The 17,013-nt window shown below is 33.6% G+C and overlaps 1 protein-coding gene across 1 annotated transcript in view; it reads left to right on the plus strand.

The window, feature by feature from the left end:
• The window catches only part of LOC149792626 (uncharacterized), a 26,740-nt gene extending 10,058 nt beyond the window's left edge, over nt 1–16,682 (plus strand). Inside the window, exons 4-11 of the mRNA XM_089969419.1 lie at nt 1,404–1,513; nt 1,901–2,066; nt 4,466–4,683; nt 5,073–5,126; nt 10,481–10,583; nt 11,802–11,963; nt 12,392–12,454; nt 14,220–16,682. Coding sequence (XP_089825545.1) covers nt 1,404–1,513; nt 1,901–2,066; nt 4,466–4,683; nt 5,073–5,126; nt 10,481–10,583; nt 11,802–11,963; nt 12,392–12,454; nt 14,220–14,899 — 1,556 coding nt within the window. The 3' untranslated portion in view covers nt 14,900–16,682. The remainder of the gene's footprint in view (nt 1–1,403; nt 1,514–1,900; nt 2,067–4,465; nt 4,684–5,072; nt 5,127–10,480; nt 10,584–11,801; nt 11,964–12,391; nt 12,455–14,219) is intronic.
• The last annotated feature ends 331 nt before the right edge of the window (nt 16,683–17,013 follow it).

Genomic DNA, 17,013 nt, shown 5'->3' on the forward strand with positions numbered 1-17,013 from the left:
ACAAAAAAATGTACACAAGTTCAATCAATGTCAATATTATCTGCGAAGTTCCCTGGTAATTCGTCAGGCGTTGTGTGACCATTTACGTACCCGATCATACGTTGTTTGTAAATTTAACACCAAGCTACAAACCTTTTCACATTCACTGTATAAAATATGGAGATGTCATTATTATTACAATATTAACTGTATTAAACATGGAGATGTCATTATTATTACAATATTCACTGTATAAAATATGGAGATGTCATTATTATTACAATATTCACTGTCACGTTTGCCTGCCCGCGATTACGTAAGTTAGGAACAAAGGAATGGGTTAGCGCAATGTGTATGTCGACCCTGCACTGTTACGGCGATTTTGTTTGTACAAGAACCACACACACACACACACGTTAGGTGTTAACACTAGCATATAGATGTTAGAAGCTTTGTTCTAAGAACAAAGGACCCTCAACGCTATTGTAAATCTCCCGCTTTCACAGATGGCCAGAGGCTCGTCTGTTAAGATGGACCGACTGGGGGTAGAATTGATATCCAATCAGAACTGAGGAAGGGTGGGGCCATCAATTCGAACCAGAACTTAATAGTCAGTTGAACTGATAACGAATTAGTGATTTGTAAGCCGTCGTACTGGTAAAACAGAATATACTCACTCTGAGGGAGCCACTCGTGATTTGGCGCGAAAACTCTTAGTACATTCTAAGGACAGAAAACTTCGTAAAGGAAGCTTTTGGGGACAGAATAGTCAAGTCCCGAGTCTCAGAGAGACAGGATAGAAGTAGGCGGAGAACAAGCTCCGCTGAAGGAGAAATAGAGAATAGAAGTAGGCGGAGAACAAGCCTCGTTGAAGGAGAAAGAGAGAAAGAAAAGGAGGAGGAGAAAAGAAGACAAAGGGGAAGAGGACAGGAAGAATCGGAGAACGCCGGAAGGAGGAAAGCAATTGGCGTAGTAAACACATATGAGTAGAAACCAAGTACAAGGGAAAGCCATCTCACACTATAATCACGTGATGAAATATGTTGTCACATGGTCGAGAGGAAGTAGATTGGTTGAGAAATTAATATCGTTTGATTTGTATTAAATTGTTATTCTTTTGGATTTCACCTTTGTGTTCCTAATGATTTAATTGTCGGTATTGCTGACTGGGGGCTCGGAGCTTTACCTCTCTCTATCACTAATTTCACTTCCTACAAAAACGAGCCAGGGTGGGAATTCCACAGTAATTCAAATAAATATTGGGAGCACCCCACCCCAACGCATAACAGGGAGTCACACAGAACACCACATTCACTGCATAAAATATGGAGATGTCATTATTATTACAATATTCACTGTATAAAATATGGAGATTGTCATTATTATTACAAAAGAGATGTCATTATTATTACAATATTTTCCAGAGCATACAGAATTAATCAAATTCTTCTACTTGGAAATCCATTTTGAGTTTTCGGCATTAAGGCATGAGAATGAATATTTCCTTCTGAACGTAACAGGAATAGATATGCAGGTAGGTTAATGTGTGTGTGTGTGTGTGTGTGTGTGTGTGTGTGTGTGTATGTATGTATGTATGTATGTATGTATGTACCTATGCCTTCATTTGGCACATGCATTTTCTCGATAGTTATTTTCTCTCTGTTTTGTTTACCTGTACTTCATTCATCGTGTAGAGTTGTTTCTTTTCCCTAGTCAGGTTAGCATTTCACCAGTTTTTGTTTGTGTTAAATGTTGAGCTTTTTGAAGATTTCATTTGTGTGGTGGAGGGTTACTCATGAAGAGAATGCTTGGCTAGTAATGTTAGGATTCAGTTTTATTCCATGCACTCTTAACGTCTATATATTTATGTTTAAAAGCTATTACAATATGAAAGCGATTATTATCTTTTGTATTAATTCAGGACAAATCTTTCGACTTTCGATGTATACACTTATTAGAGAAAGTTAAAGCCGTTAGAGCCAAAATTTGGTCGCTTCCGAATCCGGCAGGCAAATCGGAATCTCTCTTCAAACTGAGCAAGCGTGCAATAAAAAATCCAGTTGAGAGCTTCATATCACTTGATGAAGGTAATTGTTTCTATCAGCTCATGACTCAATATGCATACATTGTTTGCGGCTGAATATTTGTTTTATGTCAACACCTTAAGATATCACTTTCTGTGATTCGGATTAGGCCCAAATAAGCTCACGAAATTCTTGCTCTCGCCTTTTGGAACCTTTTATTTAGTATTACTCTCAAGATCATGGCATCCTTTTTTATAAACTGGTGGCACAATGGACATTGGAAGGGACAACGTTCCGGTATGTTTAAATATGGCCATTTAACCCAAACAAATAGTCTTTGAGTCATGTATACTATTTAACGTTATTAACAAATAGCTTCTTAAACTCGTCTTCATCTGACATGAAATGTATGAAATTCGTTCAGTAATACCTGCAATGTTCTACTCTCTTCGCTCAGCTCTATTTATTCACCTCATTTTTATATAACAAAAATGTCATATCTGAGACAAACCCATGTAGGATATATCGAATTGTTCAGGTGTTTACAATATAGACTCTCATATCTGATCTAATTCTCTGTAATCCAGTCATCCAATCCAACCTAGTCTTACAAACGTGAACCAAGAAAAGCCATACTAGTGAGAAAATTGAGTTTCGTGAATGTGTGATCATTTGTTAATTAGAGAAAAATAATTTGCGGTATCAACACGTTTTAAACCCCTTCAGTTGACAACGACTATTCTCTTAAGGTCTTCGGGAATGAAATAGAGTCAACATCGTCCTCAAGCAAACCTCAAGGAAGTGTTGTTTGTTTACCTCGGTCGAGAGACCCTTGCGTGTTGAGAGAGAGAGAGAGAGAGAGAGAGAGAGAGAGAGAGAGAGTCCAGGCAGGATGTGATCTGTGACTTAGGCGTGTGGCATAATAACTACTAAGGCATTATATCAAAGTATATTGTCTTATTTAATTTAATATGCAAACTATATTTTTTGTATAAAGCATTAAGATGAGACAATTTCTCATCACTTGTGCGTGCTTGTTGGGGGCCTCTTCGCGACTGGTGCCTTTTCGATACGTCCCAGTACCGTTTCAGGATCAGAGATAAGTGGAGGAATCTATTCGGTTACAAAGCGTCTCTGCCGTTTCTGGAACAGGAAATTGTCGTTGACTTTACCTGGACTGAAGATCGTGTATAAGTCTTTGCTTGAGTTTGAGCCCGAGTTTCAAACCTTAGCCAATCCAGAGTGACATTTCAAAAGAAAAATTATTTTGCACATGGTTAAACCAAATATTCAGACTCAAGCCTCACATTCGTATGAGATCCAGGATTTGTTCTAAAACGGCACTGGGCCATCATATTTTAACAGTTTTGGTCTCCGAACGGTTCGTTGTGAAAGGGGGAGGGGGTTAGAAATATTCGGAGAAACAAATCAGGATCTCAAATACTTTCCAACGAATGTTCTTGCTCAGATTTGTATCAAACAGACCAAATTATATTTTTTATATTAATTGTCAAAAAAACTGTTTTGAGATAAAAGGAAAAAGAAAAAAATAGCGCAGCTGGAAAGAAATTCCTAACCCCAGCCACCTGTCATCAAACCTCCGAAAAGTAATGGATCTGATTGTAATATTGCACTGTGTCAGCCAAAAACATTGTCGAGAAAGACGTTAGAACTGCATTTCTACTTAACACCGAAGTTTAACTAATATTGGGAGTGTGTTATTTGCAGCTCGAAACTATGAAAAACGATTGCCTGAACACCACCATCCACCCAGATAGTATAGTTTGCCATGTTTAATTTTTTTCAAACTGTGGCATTGTGATAGAAAAATAGTGTATATGTATTTGCACTCAGTGACGTGTGGGTTTTGATAATGTTTCTTCCTTTGCTTACATTGTAAGCATGCACAAAGTTGAGATGATTTATTTGGCTTTTTTATTTCGTAGACACAAAATCTTCCCGTAGCTACAGCTGGTCTGCGAGAGCACACTTTGCTTAGCCTCTTACATGTGCCACAATGATCTTGTCACCATTTCGTTGACATTGTAATAAATGCGTCACACACAGTAAACAGGGAGAGGCAGCATATTGTTATAATGCTACATTGCATGCCCCACGTTTTCGAGCAGACTGCCCCCTCTTTCTACTCTCTGGTTTGTCATATTTCAACATATTTTCACCATTTATCTTTGAGAGAACCACAGAATTAGCTTTAAAATAATATTATTAATTTGAAATTTCTAGATATAAATAATTTCATTAGTTTTTAGACGCAAACTACTACATTCACCTCAACTCACTTTACAGTAAAGGTGTTTTTCTTAGAATCTTGGGAGGATGGAGCTCATAAATGACTTACAGGCTGTCAGTATAGCAAATAATTGCTTCTTTCTTTTGTTGTTAAGGCCTTAATTTTGCTTCAGATTTCATATGGATATATCTTTTTATCTATCTCACTTCAGATGCTCAAGAAAGCCGTAAAAGGGAGTATCAATGCTGTTATGAATTGGTGGAGGTCAGATTAAGAATTGACACCAACCAGAGTGTTCAAGTTATAGTGATACTACACACATTGCCATATGATTCAGAAGTTCAAGTGTTTCTCATGAATGCTACTACAGAGGAAACCGGGAATGTTAACACAGTGAAAACTTGGAAAGTTATTGGAAACGGCGGAGAGGTAAGTGTGTAATGTAGTATTTGTATGTATGTATGTATGTATGTATGTATGTATGTGTGTGTGTATGTGTGTGCGCGTGTGTGCGTGCGTGCGTGCGTGTGTGTGTGTGCGTGCGTATGGATGTATGTATGGATGACATGGATTAATGAATTCATGTACATGAACATAGATCGTTTAAATATGTGATATCTGGTCTATTGACTCATGTTCAGGACCTATTTAAAAATGCAGAGAAAAGTTCACTGATTGATTCTCTATAAATAAAAAACAAGAAATACTTAACTTTAAAACTACATCTTCGAGCAAGTCTAACAATTGACACATTCAAAACTAAATGAATATGTGTTTATTTACATATTATTATGGGTTATTTCTGTTCTTTATCGCAGAAGAATGAAAGTTTGAATTCTGGCGTTCTTTCTCCTGGAAAATATAAAGCAGAGGTAAGGATTATACATAATTATGCTGTCTTAGAACCAAGAAATAATTTTAGTTAATATTATTTATTTTTTATACTATTTCACCAAATGTGAGTGCATTACAGGTAAATGAGGAAGAAAAACTAGACCAGTATGCAATCGTTAAAACAATTCAATGTCGTTGATCAAATTTCTCAGTCGTCAAATAATATTAATAATAGTAGTAGTAATAGTAGTAGTAGTGGTAGTATTAAAGCAGCTTTTAACAAATATTATCTTATTCAGTTCCCAATAGTTGTTACGGTATCGAACAAATAAGACAATAAAATTAGAATGACCAAATCCCAGTTAACGTGATGGTACTAACATTATAAGATTTACTAAATAGGTTGTACAGATATTGAGAGTCTTAATTCAGTATGCTATTTTCACACTAACATACTCGTATCTCATTATTGCAACACACTACTCAACTAGTATATGCAAAGAACAACGTGCAAATTGATCTTCTCCGGTGCGGTAGTTTGTTGTTCAACACAAAGGCAAAGGCACTTACTGGTAATTGTGGTGAATATTACACCAAATAATACATATTTTGTATACGTTGCAATTGCAAGTACTAGAACAAAAATGAAGTGAAATGTTTAATGGATATAAACCTCTAAGTTAGCACTAAATAGTACTAGACAAGGTCCGGATGCCGCCCATTGTAATCACCGACTGCAATTCATTACCATATATATACACACACACACACACACACACATATATATATATATATATATATATATATATATATATATATATATATATATATATATATATATATATATATATATATATATATATATATATCTTAAAATGATGCTGCCATCATGCTAGAAATGCTACTAACCGATCAGGGATTACGAAGATGACAGATTGAATGTAGCTGAAACAGAATTCTGTTGAAAGGAATTTATGTTTTCTGCCTATCCTATTTTATAAGTATAATTAATATTTTACTAATATCATTATCCCCCCATCAGCTTCTAAATGCCATAACGTCATTTAAAAAATATTTATTTTTGTCATTTTTAAGTTTAACTTTGAATTTCAATTTTAAAGAGTAAAAATGGGTATTTGAGATATGGATTTCAATCTAAGTATTTGCAATTCATGTTATATACATGTAATATATAGGTATATAGTGCAATTGTATCAGTATATACTACATAAAAATTCTGTAAAGAAGCTAACGTAAAGGTACACATTTTCTATGGAAATTCATAACTCATCTTTAATTTCAAAGTTTTCCAAGATATTTTGTGTAATTGTCCTAATAAACATGAATAGTGTTCTCTTAAATCTTTTTTCAATAAAAGTATAGATTAATTTCTCATGTTAATGATGAAGTATAGAAGCAGTATAGTTTAGAAAATATGTACCATAAACAAATTTATCTTACCCTTTCACCAAATAAAACATATATGCAATCTGGGAACCTCGCTTGGGAACATTCGATAATGGGTCATAGTTGCTGGGCAATGTAGAGAGCCTCCAGTTCTCTATATTTTTGAAAAACAATTGTAAGAACATTGTTTGCTTCTTAAAATAGTTGACAATTTATACACATTTATATGAACAACATATCACTGAAAAGAAGGGTGACAAGAAAAACTATAGGGAATTAGTGGCTTTAATAAACTACGAGAATGGCCTCGTTATCTATAGAGTCCATTACATTATAGCAGATCAAACACACCCCGCAATCAAGGAAGAGAAGTGCTCCGTAATTAGAAAACGGTCTAAAATGAATGATGTACTAAATACAAGGCATGCCAAGAAAGATGTATATGAAAAAGTTGTTACGTAAACACATAAACTGCCTTGGGAAGTAAAGGATACACCAGGGAGGAGCTGATCTTGTGTGGTGCTCGTGTAATTACATTATAACAAAGAAAGTTAGGCTGGTACAGGTTAACACAAAGAGCATACAATCAAAATGAAGATGAACGGTTAAAATCATTGTTTTGCATATACATTATACAAATCTGTATAATGGAAGATGTCTCAACAGAAGTCCGTAAAACATTTTTTGCTAATAAAAAGTTCTCCTCCCAAACCGTAGACGAGCAACCTAGGAACAGAGCAGATGGGTATAACTAAATTAGTAATAATTACTGGTTGACTATCATACTAGGTTCATTATAGAAGTGAACCAGGAGATTATTTTCTCTTGCCTGACTATATCAAGGACTAAGTATTATCTCCAGAGACATTAATGCCAATTGAAGACAATTGTTCAGAATGGCAGAAGATTATTGATGATTACAAAGACAGAAAGCCAACAGTACTGTGCACAGTGAAATACAAAGAAATATATGTCATTTACTAAAACAAACTTCACATACGATTGTAGTTAAAAATATAAAAACATACACGGAGGCGTCCTGTTTGATCAACAAGCAGAGACCACAAAGCGATCGACATATACGGACTGTCGTGAGATTTTTCTACGCATTGTTTTTCAATGCAAAATACCCCAGTATATGTTCCTCACTGGACATTTGTTTGCATCCAATATGTTGACAAAAGTTGTGCAGCACTACTGAACCATCCTTCCTCACACCGGTCAACTCTATGACAACACACTGGCGCAAAAGTCAGCCGTCGCGACAGACTTCTTGAAGAAGCACAACATCCTCATTTTTCCACATTCTCCGTACAGCGCTCATTTAAATCCATGTGATGTTTAGCTGAATGCCGCTGTGAAAGATTAGTTGAATTCGGGCGGTATTAAAGTCATTATTCGCTTGAAAGCTCCGTTTTCAAGTGTATGAGCGATACCGAAACGTGACTACGAAACAGCATTGAATAATTAGATGGAGTGTGTAGAGATGTAAGTGGCGTACTTTGAGGGGATGTTCAGACTCACTGTTCACTAGGAAAGAACTCTTTTGTAAAGCACACTAATATTCAGAACGTTTCAAACATCCATCGTATAATAATTATAATAAATATGTGCGGAATACCATCCAATCACACTGTTAGTTGTATTGGCACTAGGTTGTGGCATTTTGCGCCTTTTCTCTTTATACTCTGCAGAAAATGTTACATCCTTTGGGTACTACACAAACTTTCAGAAAGGTCCATTACTTGTGATAAATACAATGTGTGTTGTAGATTTGAAACTTATTTCAACATTTCGTGGTTGAGGAGCACAAGAATTCAACCTATTTCTACCGACTTATATTTAATACTATAAAGTCTCATTGACATATCTTTTCCGAACCACCTCAGACCTAAAAACGATTTTATTAAATTTATTATCGTTTATAATATTGATATTTATATAAACGATCGGGTCTGTAGGATCGTGGGAAAGATTCTTTAAATACTGTTCTTTGGTACTCACATAAAATGGGCTAAAACAAATCCAGAAAAACCTGTACACTTATTTATTGAATTTAAGTATTATTAACACGTTAACATGACGAACATCTGCAACAGGCACTTTTTATAGCGATTTACAATGGGGACATTTTATCCTTTTGAATTCTGATTTATCACAATTTGTTTTCATTCCTATGCTTCCTACATAGACAGATACTCCATGACTTTCATCTCTTTTTGTATCAAATCATTGTAAATTGGCGTCCAAATTAAATATATATTTTCAAGCTGGACTGCAAGTATAGCTGAATAGAAATTTGTATATTTACTAATATTAAATACGTAACATAGTATTGTTTCGCACTTTACTATTGTAACCATATTGATATCAAGGATGATGGTGTATTTCTTGACGATAGTATCGTTAATTTTGGAGTGGTTAAATTTTGCTGTTGGAAATAACAAAAAAAAAATTAACACTTTGATTCTCTTTAATGTTATTCTTGGACACAGCTAACTTTGACATTCGTATAAACAAACATACACTGCTTCTTGGTAAAGAATTGCATTCATGTTAAACACATGAAATATCTTTATTACCAACGTAAACGCTGTTGCATTTAATATAACGTAACCTTCTTCCGTTAAATAGGGTGTGTAGAAAAGTTAAATCATTTGTGTTCACTTGGCTGCTTCCACTAGTCCATGCATCCTCGCGCCTAAGTTTCAACAATGGCCCTAGAGATGTCAATTTTTATCTACGAGTTTGATGATGTTTTGTGGTTATGTGCTAGATATGAATTTGTATTTTCTTTTCTTGTTTGTCTTATGTGTCACTGAAAATATTTTCTGCTTGAAAATCCAATTATATGCGGTTTCTATAATCTAATCTTATGTTACGTGTTTAGGCTCGAATAAACAGCAACACAAAAAGAGTGAAAACAACAAGCTTTGAAAAAAATGTAACAAATTATTTATTTCCCTGGAAAAATGCTATAAAAAATGAAAAAATAACTTACGGTTTCCAGAATTAAATCCAAGAATAATCCAAGAATAATCCACGAATAATATTTTAGAAGTCCTAATAATATAATGTTCTAATGAATTCAAGTTCGAGTCCCGACGAAGAATCCAAAATGGAAGGCGATGACATATGCTGTAACCTGTACTGTATTGAAGTCTACAGTTCCTTGTAGAAACACAATAATTAATCCCCCGGTTTTGAAAATTCAATTACAATTTTTAAAAAATGTCTGTTCAAGAATTCTGTATGAGCACAAAATATTTCCAGAAAAACGAATTAATCTTTTAGAATCTGAAACATTAAAATAAAACTCAAAATCTCAAAACTGGTTACAACAAAAGAAAATAACTTGACATCAAGTGTTTAAAAGCCCCAAAACTCTGAGATCTGTCTCTAAACATCACTATTAATACTAAGTATTTCGCAATTTTGGAAAAGCCTAATTGCGAAATAGAGGATCGCGTGATCATGTTTACATATAAAAATCACGTAGCCACTGTATATCCTTGATAAGAACCAATGATTTTACTTCGAGAATAAAAGTTGTTTACTTGACCTTCAATCAAGCCAGGAACGAAGTCAAAAATAGAAACAGTGCTTCTATTATTAGGTATTTATGCTTTCCATAAATTATATTCAGGTCAAACTGAATTTTCTAGAAAATATCAAATTCCTAGTAAACAAAATTACATTATATTGACATGTATAGAAAATAAAAATATTCCAAAATTCCACAAACAATCAAATCAAACACAAACTAAATCAAATATAAATTAAATCAAATATACGTAACACTATTGAACTGGCAGTGACATCACAACTTTAAGTAGTGGTCTTAAAATGTCATTATTCCCTCATTAATGACGATAATGCATTAAGTATAAAACGATTAAGTATGACTTTTGAAATAATAAATACGAATAATACAACACATATATTATAAAATCAACATTATTCAAGCTTTTGACGTTTCATTTAGGTATTAAAAGAATGCAGAAAAACGCGTTACACTATCGATTCCACAAAATGCGAGCCAGATAAAGTCGAATCAGATGTTGTAGCTGTTGCGTATACAATTATCGGTGAGTACACAGCTTTGGCAATTTTATAGTACAGAGTAATTTAATTTTTATATTTTCATAGCAAATAATTTCTTGTTTTAGCTTGTTGTAAATTTCAATGTACTATATCCATTGCTGAAAATACAATTTTATCTAAATTTGTCGATGTACTCTAAATACTATATTTACTATTATACTAGTTGGTGTCATGGAATTTGAAGTTTTATGTGTATTTATATATTTAGATGTAACAAAAGCATTTAAATAATTGTTAAGATGTAACACAAGTATTTAAATAGTTGTGACAAATGCTTTCAAACGAAATATATGTTCAACTCTCAGATTAGATAATTATTTGTGGTTAAAGATAGTAAAGGTAATGCACAAAAGGAAAAGTATTGCTATCTTAATATTTCTTTAAAATAATTATTTATGTACTTATGTATCTATAGTGTGAAACACGTGTCTCGCATTTCTCACAGTTAACATAACGTACATATTTCATTTTCATCAATATAAACTGATATGTTTTACTCAAGAATATTGGTGTTTCTATTTGTAAATAATAATCTTAAAATATTCTCAACCCTACAGCAAATTTTTTATCAGCTTACTTTAGCCGCAACAATATAGTCCTTTTTACACTTAATGTCGTTAAAAATTACGATGGATTTGTTTATTGTGAATTTAAATACGACATTATCTCTGTATATGTATGATTATTTCTACATGTTCATCTCTAGGTCTTTGTCTCTGTCATAGTTATGCACGGCATATTATGTTGTCCTTGCTATATTGTTATACGTGGAGGAGACTCATTTGCAAAACATTTAAGAAAATTAAATAATTTTAAAACTGCTAAAGTAACGGTCTGTTTAGGTGATACTGTAAAATAAAAATGGATGACTTGGTGATTTTAAAATATGAGGAATTGGAACCCTCAACTCGTAGCAGCGGAAATGTTCTAATACAAGTGTATATTCCACTTCCCGTTTGAAATGATGAATTTATTAATTTTGATTTTATTTTATGGTTTGTTTTTAAAAGGTGTCTGATAGGCTGTTGAAGGCATGCACATACACTGGTTATAGATAAGTAACATTTATATCCAATAAAGAAATAAAGAAAACATACATTGTTTTCCTTTCCCTGATGACATGGGAATCACTTGAAAAGAAATGCCCCCATCTTTCAACTAGAAGCAAAACCTAACACCAGAAAAAATGGCATTTATTTCAGAATTACCGGAAGCTCTCAAAGAGAACACTGTGAATATTAGTAGAGATGACGACATGTCTGCTTTCCTGCTGTCGTCAGCTCTGACCACAAGTATTCTAGTCGGTGTATTTGGTGTCATTTCCGTTATCACGTTGTGCATTGCCAACTTCTTCAAAACAAAAGGTACTGACTAGTTCACTATTTGCCTTGAATTAATTCATTGATGAATACTTCTTTACAAAAACAAAAACTTGAATAAAATAGCAGATACATATACAATTAAAGTCGATTACTTGGTTAGCAATGACTCAATTCATGAAACACTAATAAAGGATTATTTTTCCTGTCCTCTTTGAGAAAATAAACAGTATCTACAAATTGTGTAACATAAATTGAGAATCCACGGGCTTCCACTCGCTTCTACGTGGCAGATATTGTTTTCCTTGTTATCTTTAACTACGAAATTTATTGTCCTTCATGCTAAGAATAAAATCTGACTTGTAGATTAATAAATTGTTTCTTCTCACAATTATATATATATATATATATATATATATATATATATATATATATATATATATATATATATATATATGCATTCCCTTTTCAAGGTTTCAAACGACATTGCAACCCCGAGCAAGGAAATTGTGAAGAGAACGTGGCACTTAGCGAAGGTACCTTCAAGTTTCGAATTAACTTAACCTTTGAACAGAAAATTATTGAAGATAATGCAATTGTAAAGATAGATACTACTACAAGCGTAACGTTTGTCTCTCTACTGTGCTGAAGAGCTCAACGTTCTACTAAGAGACAGTTTGCTGTTAAATGTTATGATTTTCCCGAAGCTAGGTACAATCAATAAACTATATTGAATATCAGCTCTATTTTCCGTACTCTTCTTTCCAATGTAAGTCAACATGGTACGATAAAGAATGACCACTTATAAATAGTCTGAAACGCACTATATCTAACAGATGTGTACAAGGCGTCACACCACAATCATGACAAACAAGGAATTGTTTCTTTACGGTGATGCAAGCTATGATTGGCTACGATGATACAAGCTCTGACTAGCTATGGTGATACAATTAATGATTGGCTGAAAGTACTATATGTATAAGGAGATGAGCACAGAATAAGTTAGAGGTCAGATTTAGAACCTTGCGATTTAGTCACCTTGCGTTGATCGGTAGAGAGAAAATGTCTATTCCCTTTTTGTTACTGATATAAACGAGTGCCCTTAATAGTCAGCTTCATGTTTCACAGAGGCAATCTCCATCTTTCTCAGCTTAAAACAGTGTTGAGAATCTACTGTACCTTTCTTAGTAAATCATGATAATTCCTCAAATATTATTTCCAACATAAACAAATGGGAGTAGTGAGTAGAATGGTTTGAATCGGTGTTGGATTTTTAACTGAAAGTATTTATTCTAGCATGATATATATTGCATCGTAAGTTTCTTTCTTTTGTAGTTGGTTATAAATGTCTAGAGCATGATTGACCACGGTGTTATAGCCGTAATCGAACGAATATTAAAATATGAAATGAATGGATGGAAAAAAGGAGATCTGACCAGAGATATAGAACAGCATAACACGAGTCCCGGGGAAAGAATGTAATAATTTATTTAGATAAACAAACTATAATTGTACAAGACCAATTGCAGGATGCACCTCTACCAAACAACAAACAAGTTTGTTCAAAGTTCCATATATTATTAGCAGATGCGTCTTAGTTATCTACGGCAAATGTGTAACTTGAATTATATGGCATGTCTTCATAACTTGATAACTTATTGCTGACCACTCTCCAGAAAACAAAATACATTATCGGTTGGAAACGACTTGCACAGGAAGACCCTTGTTCCGTCTGGTCTATTCATGCATCACGCTTTTCCCTTTAGCAGAACCGTCTTCTTACACCCCTACGTGTCTCCCATAGATTCTCAACTACACGTACCTTGGACAAACTTAACGAGGTTTCGACTCCGCACCTTCTGCCAATTTGCATACATCAATTTAACACTGCTATATGTTACAATGACATCTGCAAAATTCACCCTGTTACACAGACTCAGACGTACACCCACATACACACCCACACCCACATATTCATACCCACCCACCCACATTAATACACACACACACAGACATATATATATATATATATATATATATATATATATATATATATATATATATATATATATATATATATATATATATATATTCTTGTACAGACAAGCAAACCTAGCTACCAACCAATTATCCTAAATACGTACAAGTAAGTGTGCACCTGCATGTTTAAGTACCTACGTTTATGTATACATACATACATACATACATACATACATACATACATACGTACATACATACATACATGCATACATACATACATGCATAAGATCGGAAATTTGACATCTGGTATCTTACTTGCAGAATCTGTCGAGGAAGAAACAGTAGCAATTATCTACATGAGAGATTCCAGCGAGTATGACAAGGCTGTGGACATCTTTGAGAAAATGCTCAATGACCTGGAAGTCAAGGCTCAAACTATCCGTTTTGACTCAACTAAGCTGATAAACATCATTGACTTCTCGGAAACAGTATGCAGATCATTCAAACGCTTTATTATCATCATATCCCCTGATCTTTACCAGCTGTGTCATTATTTTAAACATGGAGATAATACAATGTATGAAAGGATTCTTACAAAACACTGCGGCCAATGCCTGCCAGTCGTCCTTTTAAACTACCTGAACCAAAGTTGCTTTTATGGAAGGGAGAACGTGCCTGTTTATCTCGTTCAGTTCTTTGAATATGGACAACTGAGATATGACTATATGAATATGTTTGTGTCCGATCATCTGGTTCTTTCAACACGATTCAGGTATTGTTTGTACAAGTTAGACGACCATGAAAAATTGCAGCTGGAGAAAGACACTCTAATGTCTCTTGTGAGACATTTACACAGCACTAGCATGCCGGCAAATGGCAGAAATATGGATATCCGTTTGAAAACGTATGTGGAATGCGAGTTGAAAATCTGTGCTGAGACAATAATGGCTAAGCTGAAAAATGACGTCATCCAAAATTCAAACCTACAGGAGAAAAAATGATCTAAACGTTTTCCTGTCTTTCACATTTTACAAAATTTATTTTGTTTAAAATATTGCATTTTGCATATATACTGATGATGGAAATACTATTTGTGTTCAATTATATTGCATTTTGCATATATACTGATGATGGAAATACTATTTGTGTTCAATTATATTGCATTTTGCATATATAGTGATGATGGAAATACTATTTGTGTTCAATTATATTGCAAAAGTCTTTTAAATTTGCAATTTTACGCCTCATTATTTCCATGATATATACATTATTTATCGTCTCAAGCGTTTAAGTTACAGTCAGCAGGGTTCCTCATATTCTACTTTAAATACAAATTGTACCTGCATTTATATGGTACCTTAAATAGAACAGTTTGACCCCAATTCCTTTATGAAAGAATGAAAAAGTCAAAACATAGAAAACGACATTATACCCCATTGTGTTCAAGAAATATTTAAACAAACTGGAAATATCATCCACATTATTATCACACTAGCATTCAAGTAGGGACATGCGTGGTAGACTGTGAAGGTAAAACCAGCTCACAATCATCACTAATTTAAGATCACAAACTCTGATACATAATGGCATTCTAAAGTGGATAAGCAGAATCAGTTATTCGTTATCTTTTTATATACTAATTATGTATCATTAAGAAATACCTTTACTTAAATACAGTTGACGTTAATAATTGTGTGACGCCAAATATAGAATATATAAACATGGTTTTGTTTCATTTATAAGCAATATTAGGAAATATTTGTTATTGAAACATGTCCCAGCTTTCACACTGTCAGCTAAAGCAGTCATTTTCGTTATTATTTGTTTAATTCTCTTATTGTATATGACAATCATTAAGGTATTATTTAATGTACCCATGGGCAATATCCTCATGTACGCTTGACATCATCAACATATTTTCAGATAACTACCTTTAGTCATGATTTTATGTTACATATTATCAGAAAACGGTCCAATGTTGTCTTCTAGGGTACCGCTCTTCATTTATAATGTACTTCTGAGAGAGGGACTAGTAGATGGTGACGTTGTTTGACAACATCCAGAGTGGAGCGAATATTGTCATACATTTTTGCTACTTTTTATGTATTGTCACTGAAATTTCCTTACATGTGGTGAATGTGGAACCTATGCTTTAATTAAAACAGCACACTGATCAAAATGGCTGATCCCATGCGCTTGAAAATGAGTCTGAACTAGTCTAAAGTACACTAACTTTAGCATTTATTAAAATAGGAAAATGAAGTTTGCCAGATTAGATAATGTCGACTTGTGAATGTTCAACGCGTGAATTGTGTGAACCAAACTTATCGGCTCTTTTTGTGTTCAGTTTACCTTTCAAATCCATTGAATGAAAATGACTAGCGAACTAGCACTTTTTTGAGAGGTGCACATCAGAAGTAATGCCAAGTTGCATACAACATAACCCAAATTACACCCATTAATTATGCGCCAAAATAAACGAATGCAAAGTTATTTAACAATACCTAAGATATACAAGCTCTGTTTGAAAAATAACCAGGATAACCTATGAGGAAAATATGGGAATTTTTTTAATTCAAAAATTATTTTGTGTGCAAAGAGCGACACTACATTGCGAAACCTGATGAAAACATAAATATATTTTAGGTAACAAAAAATTTAATAATAATGGGACACATTTTTATGGTAGATGTTGATGGTAATATAGATGCTAACTTTTGTATCTTGAATTTCTTATCCTGATGTGCTAACAAAAATTTATTTTTTAATAAACTGTTTTGTACACTTGATGTTCACACGATTCATTAAAATGTCACACACACACACACACACACACACACACATATATATATATATATATATATATATATATATATATATATATATATATATATATATATATATATATATATATATATAAACTTCTTTCTTAAGTCAGCGCTACACTTACGTCAATTAGCAGTGGCATAGTGGAACGTCCTTATTCCTAGATCCCTTAATTGTTAGAATGGATGCATGTTATATGAACATCAGGCATATCGAAACTCACTCATCAGACCAGATGAATTTAAGATGTAAGTATATGCGACTACCCATGTTTTAGAAATGGTCTCTA

This window comes from Sinohyriopsis cumingii, chromosome 9 (genome assembly GCF_028554795.1).
Source record: "Sinohyriopsis cumingii isolate HCF-2022 chromosome 9, ASM2855479v2, whole genome shotgun sequence".
Taxonomy (NCBI): domain Eukaryota; kingdom Metazoa; phylum Mollusca; class Bivalvia; order Unionida; family Unionidae; genus Sinohyriopsis; species Sinohyriopsis cumingii.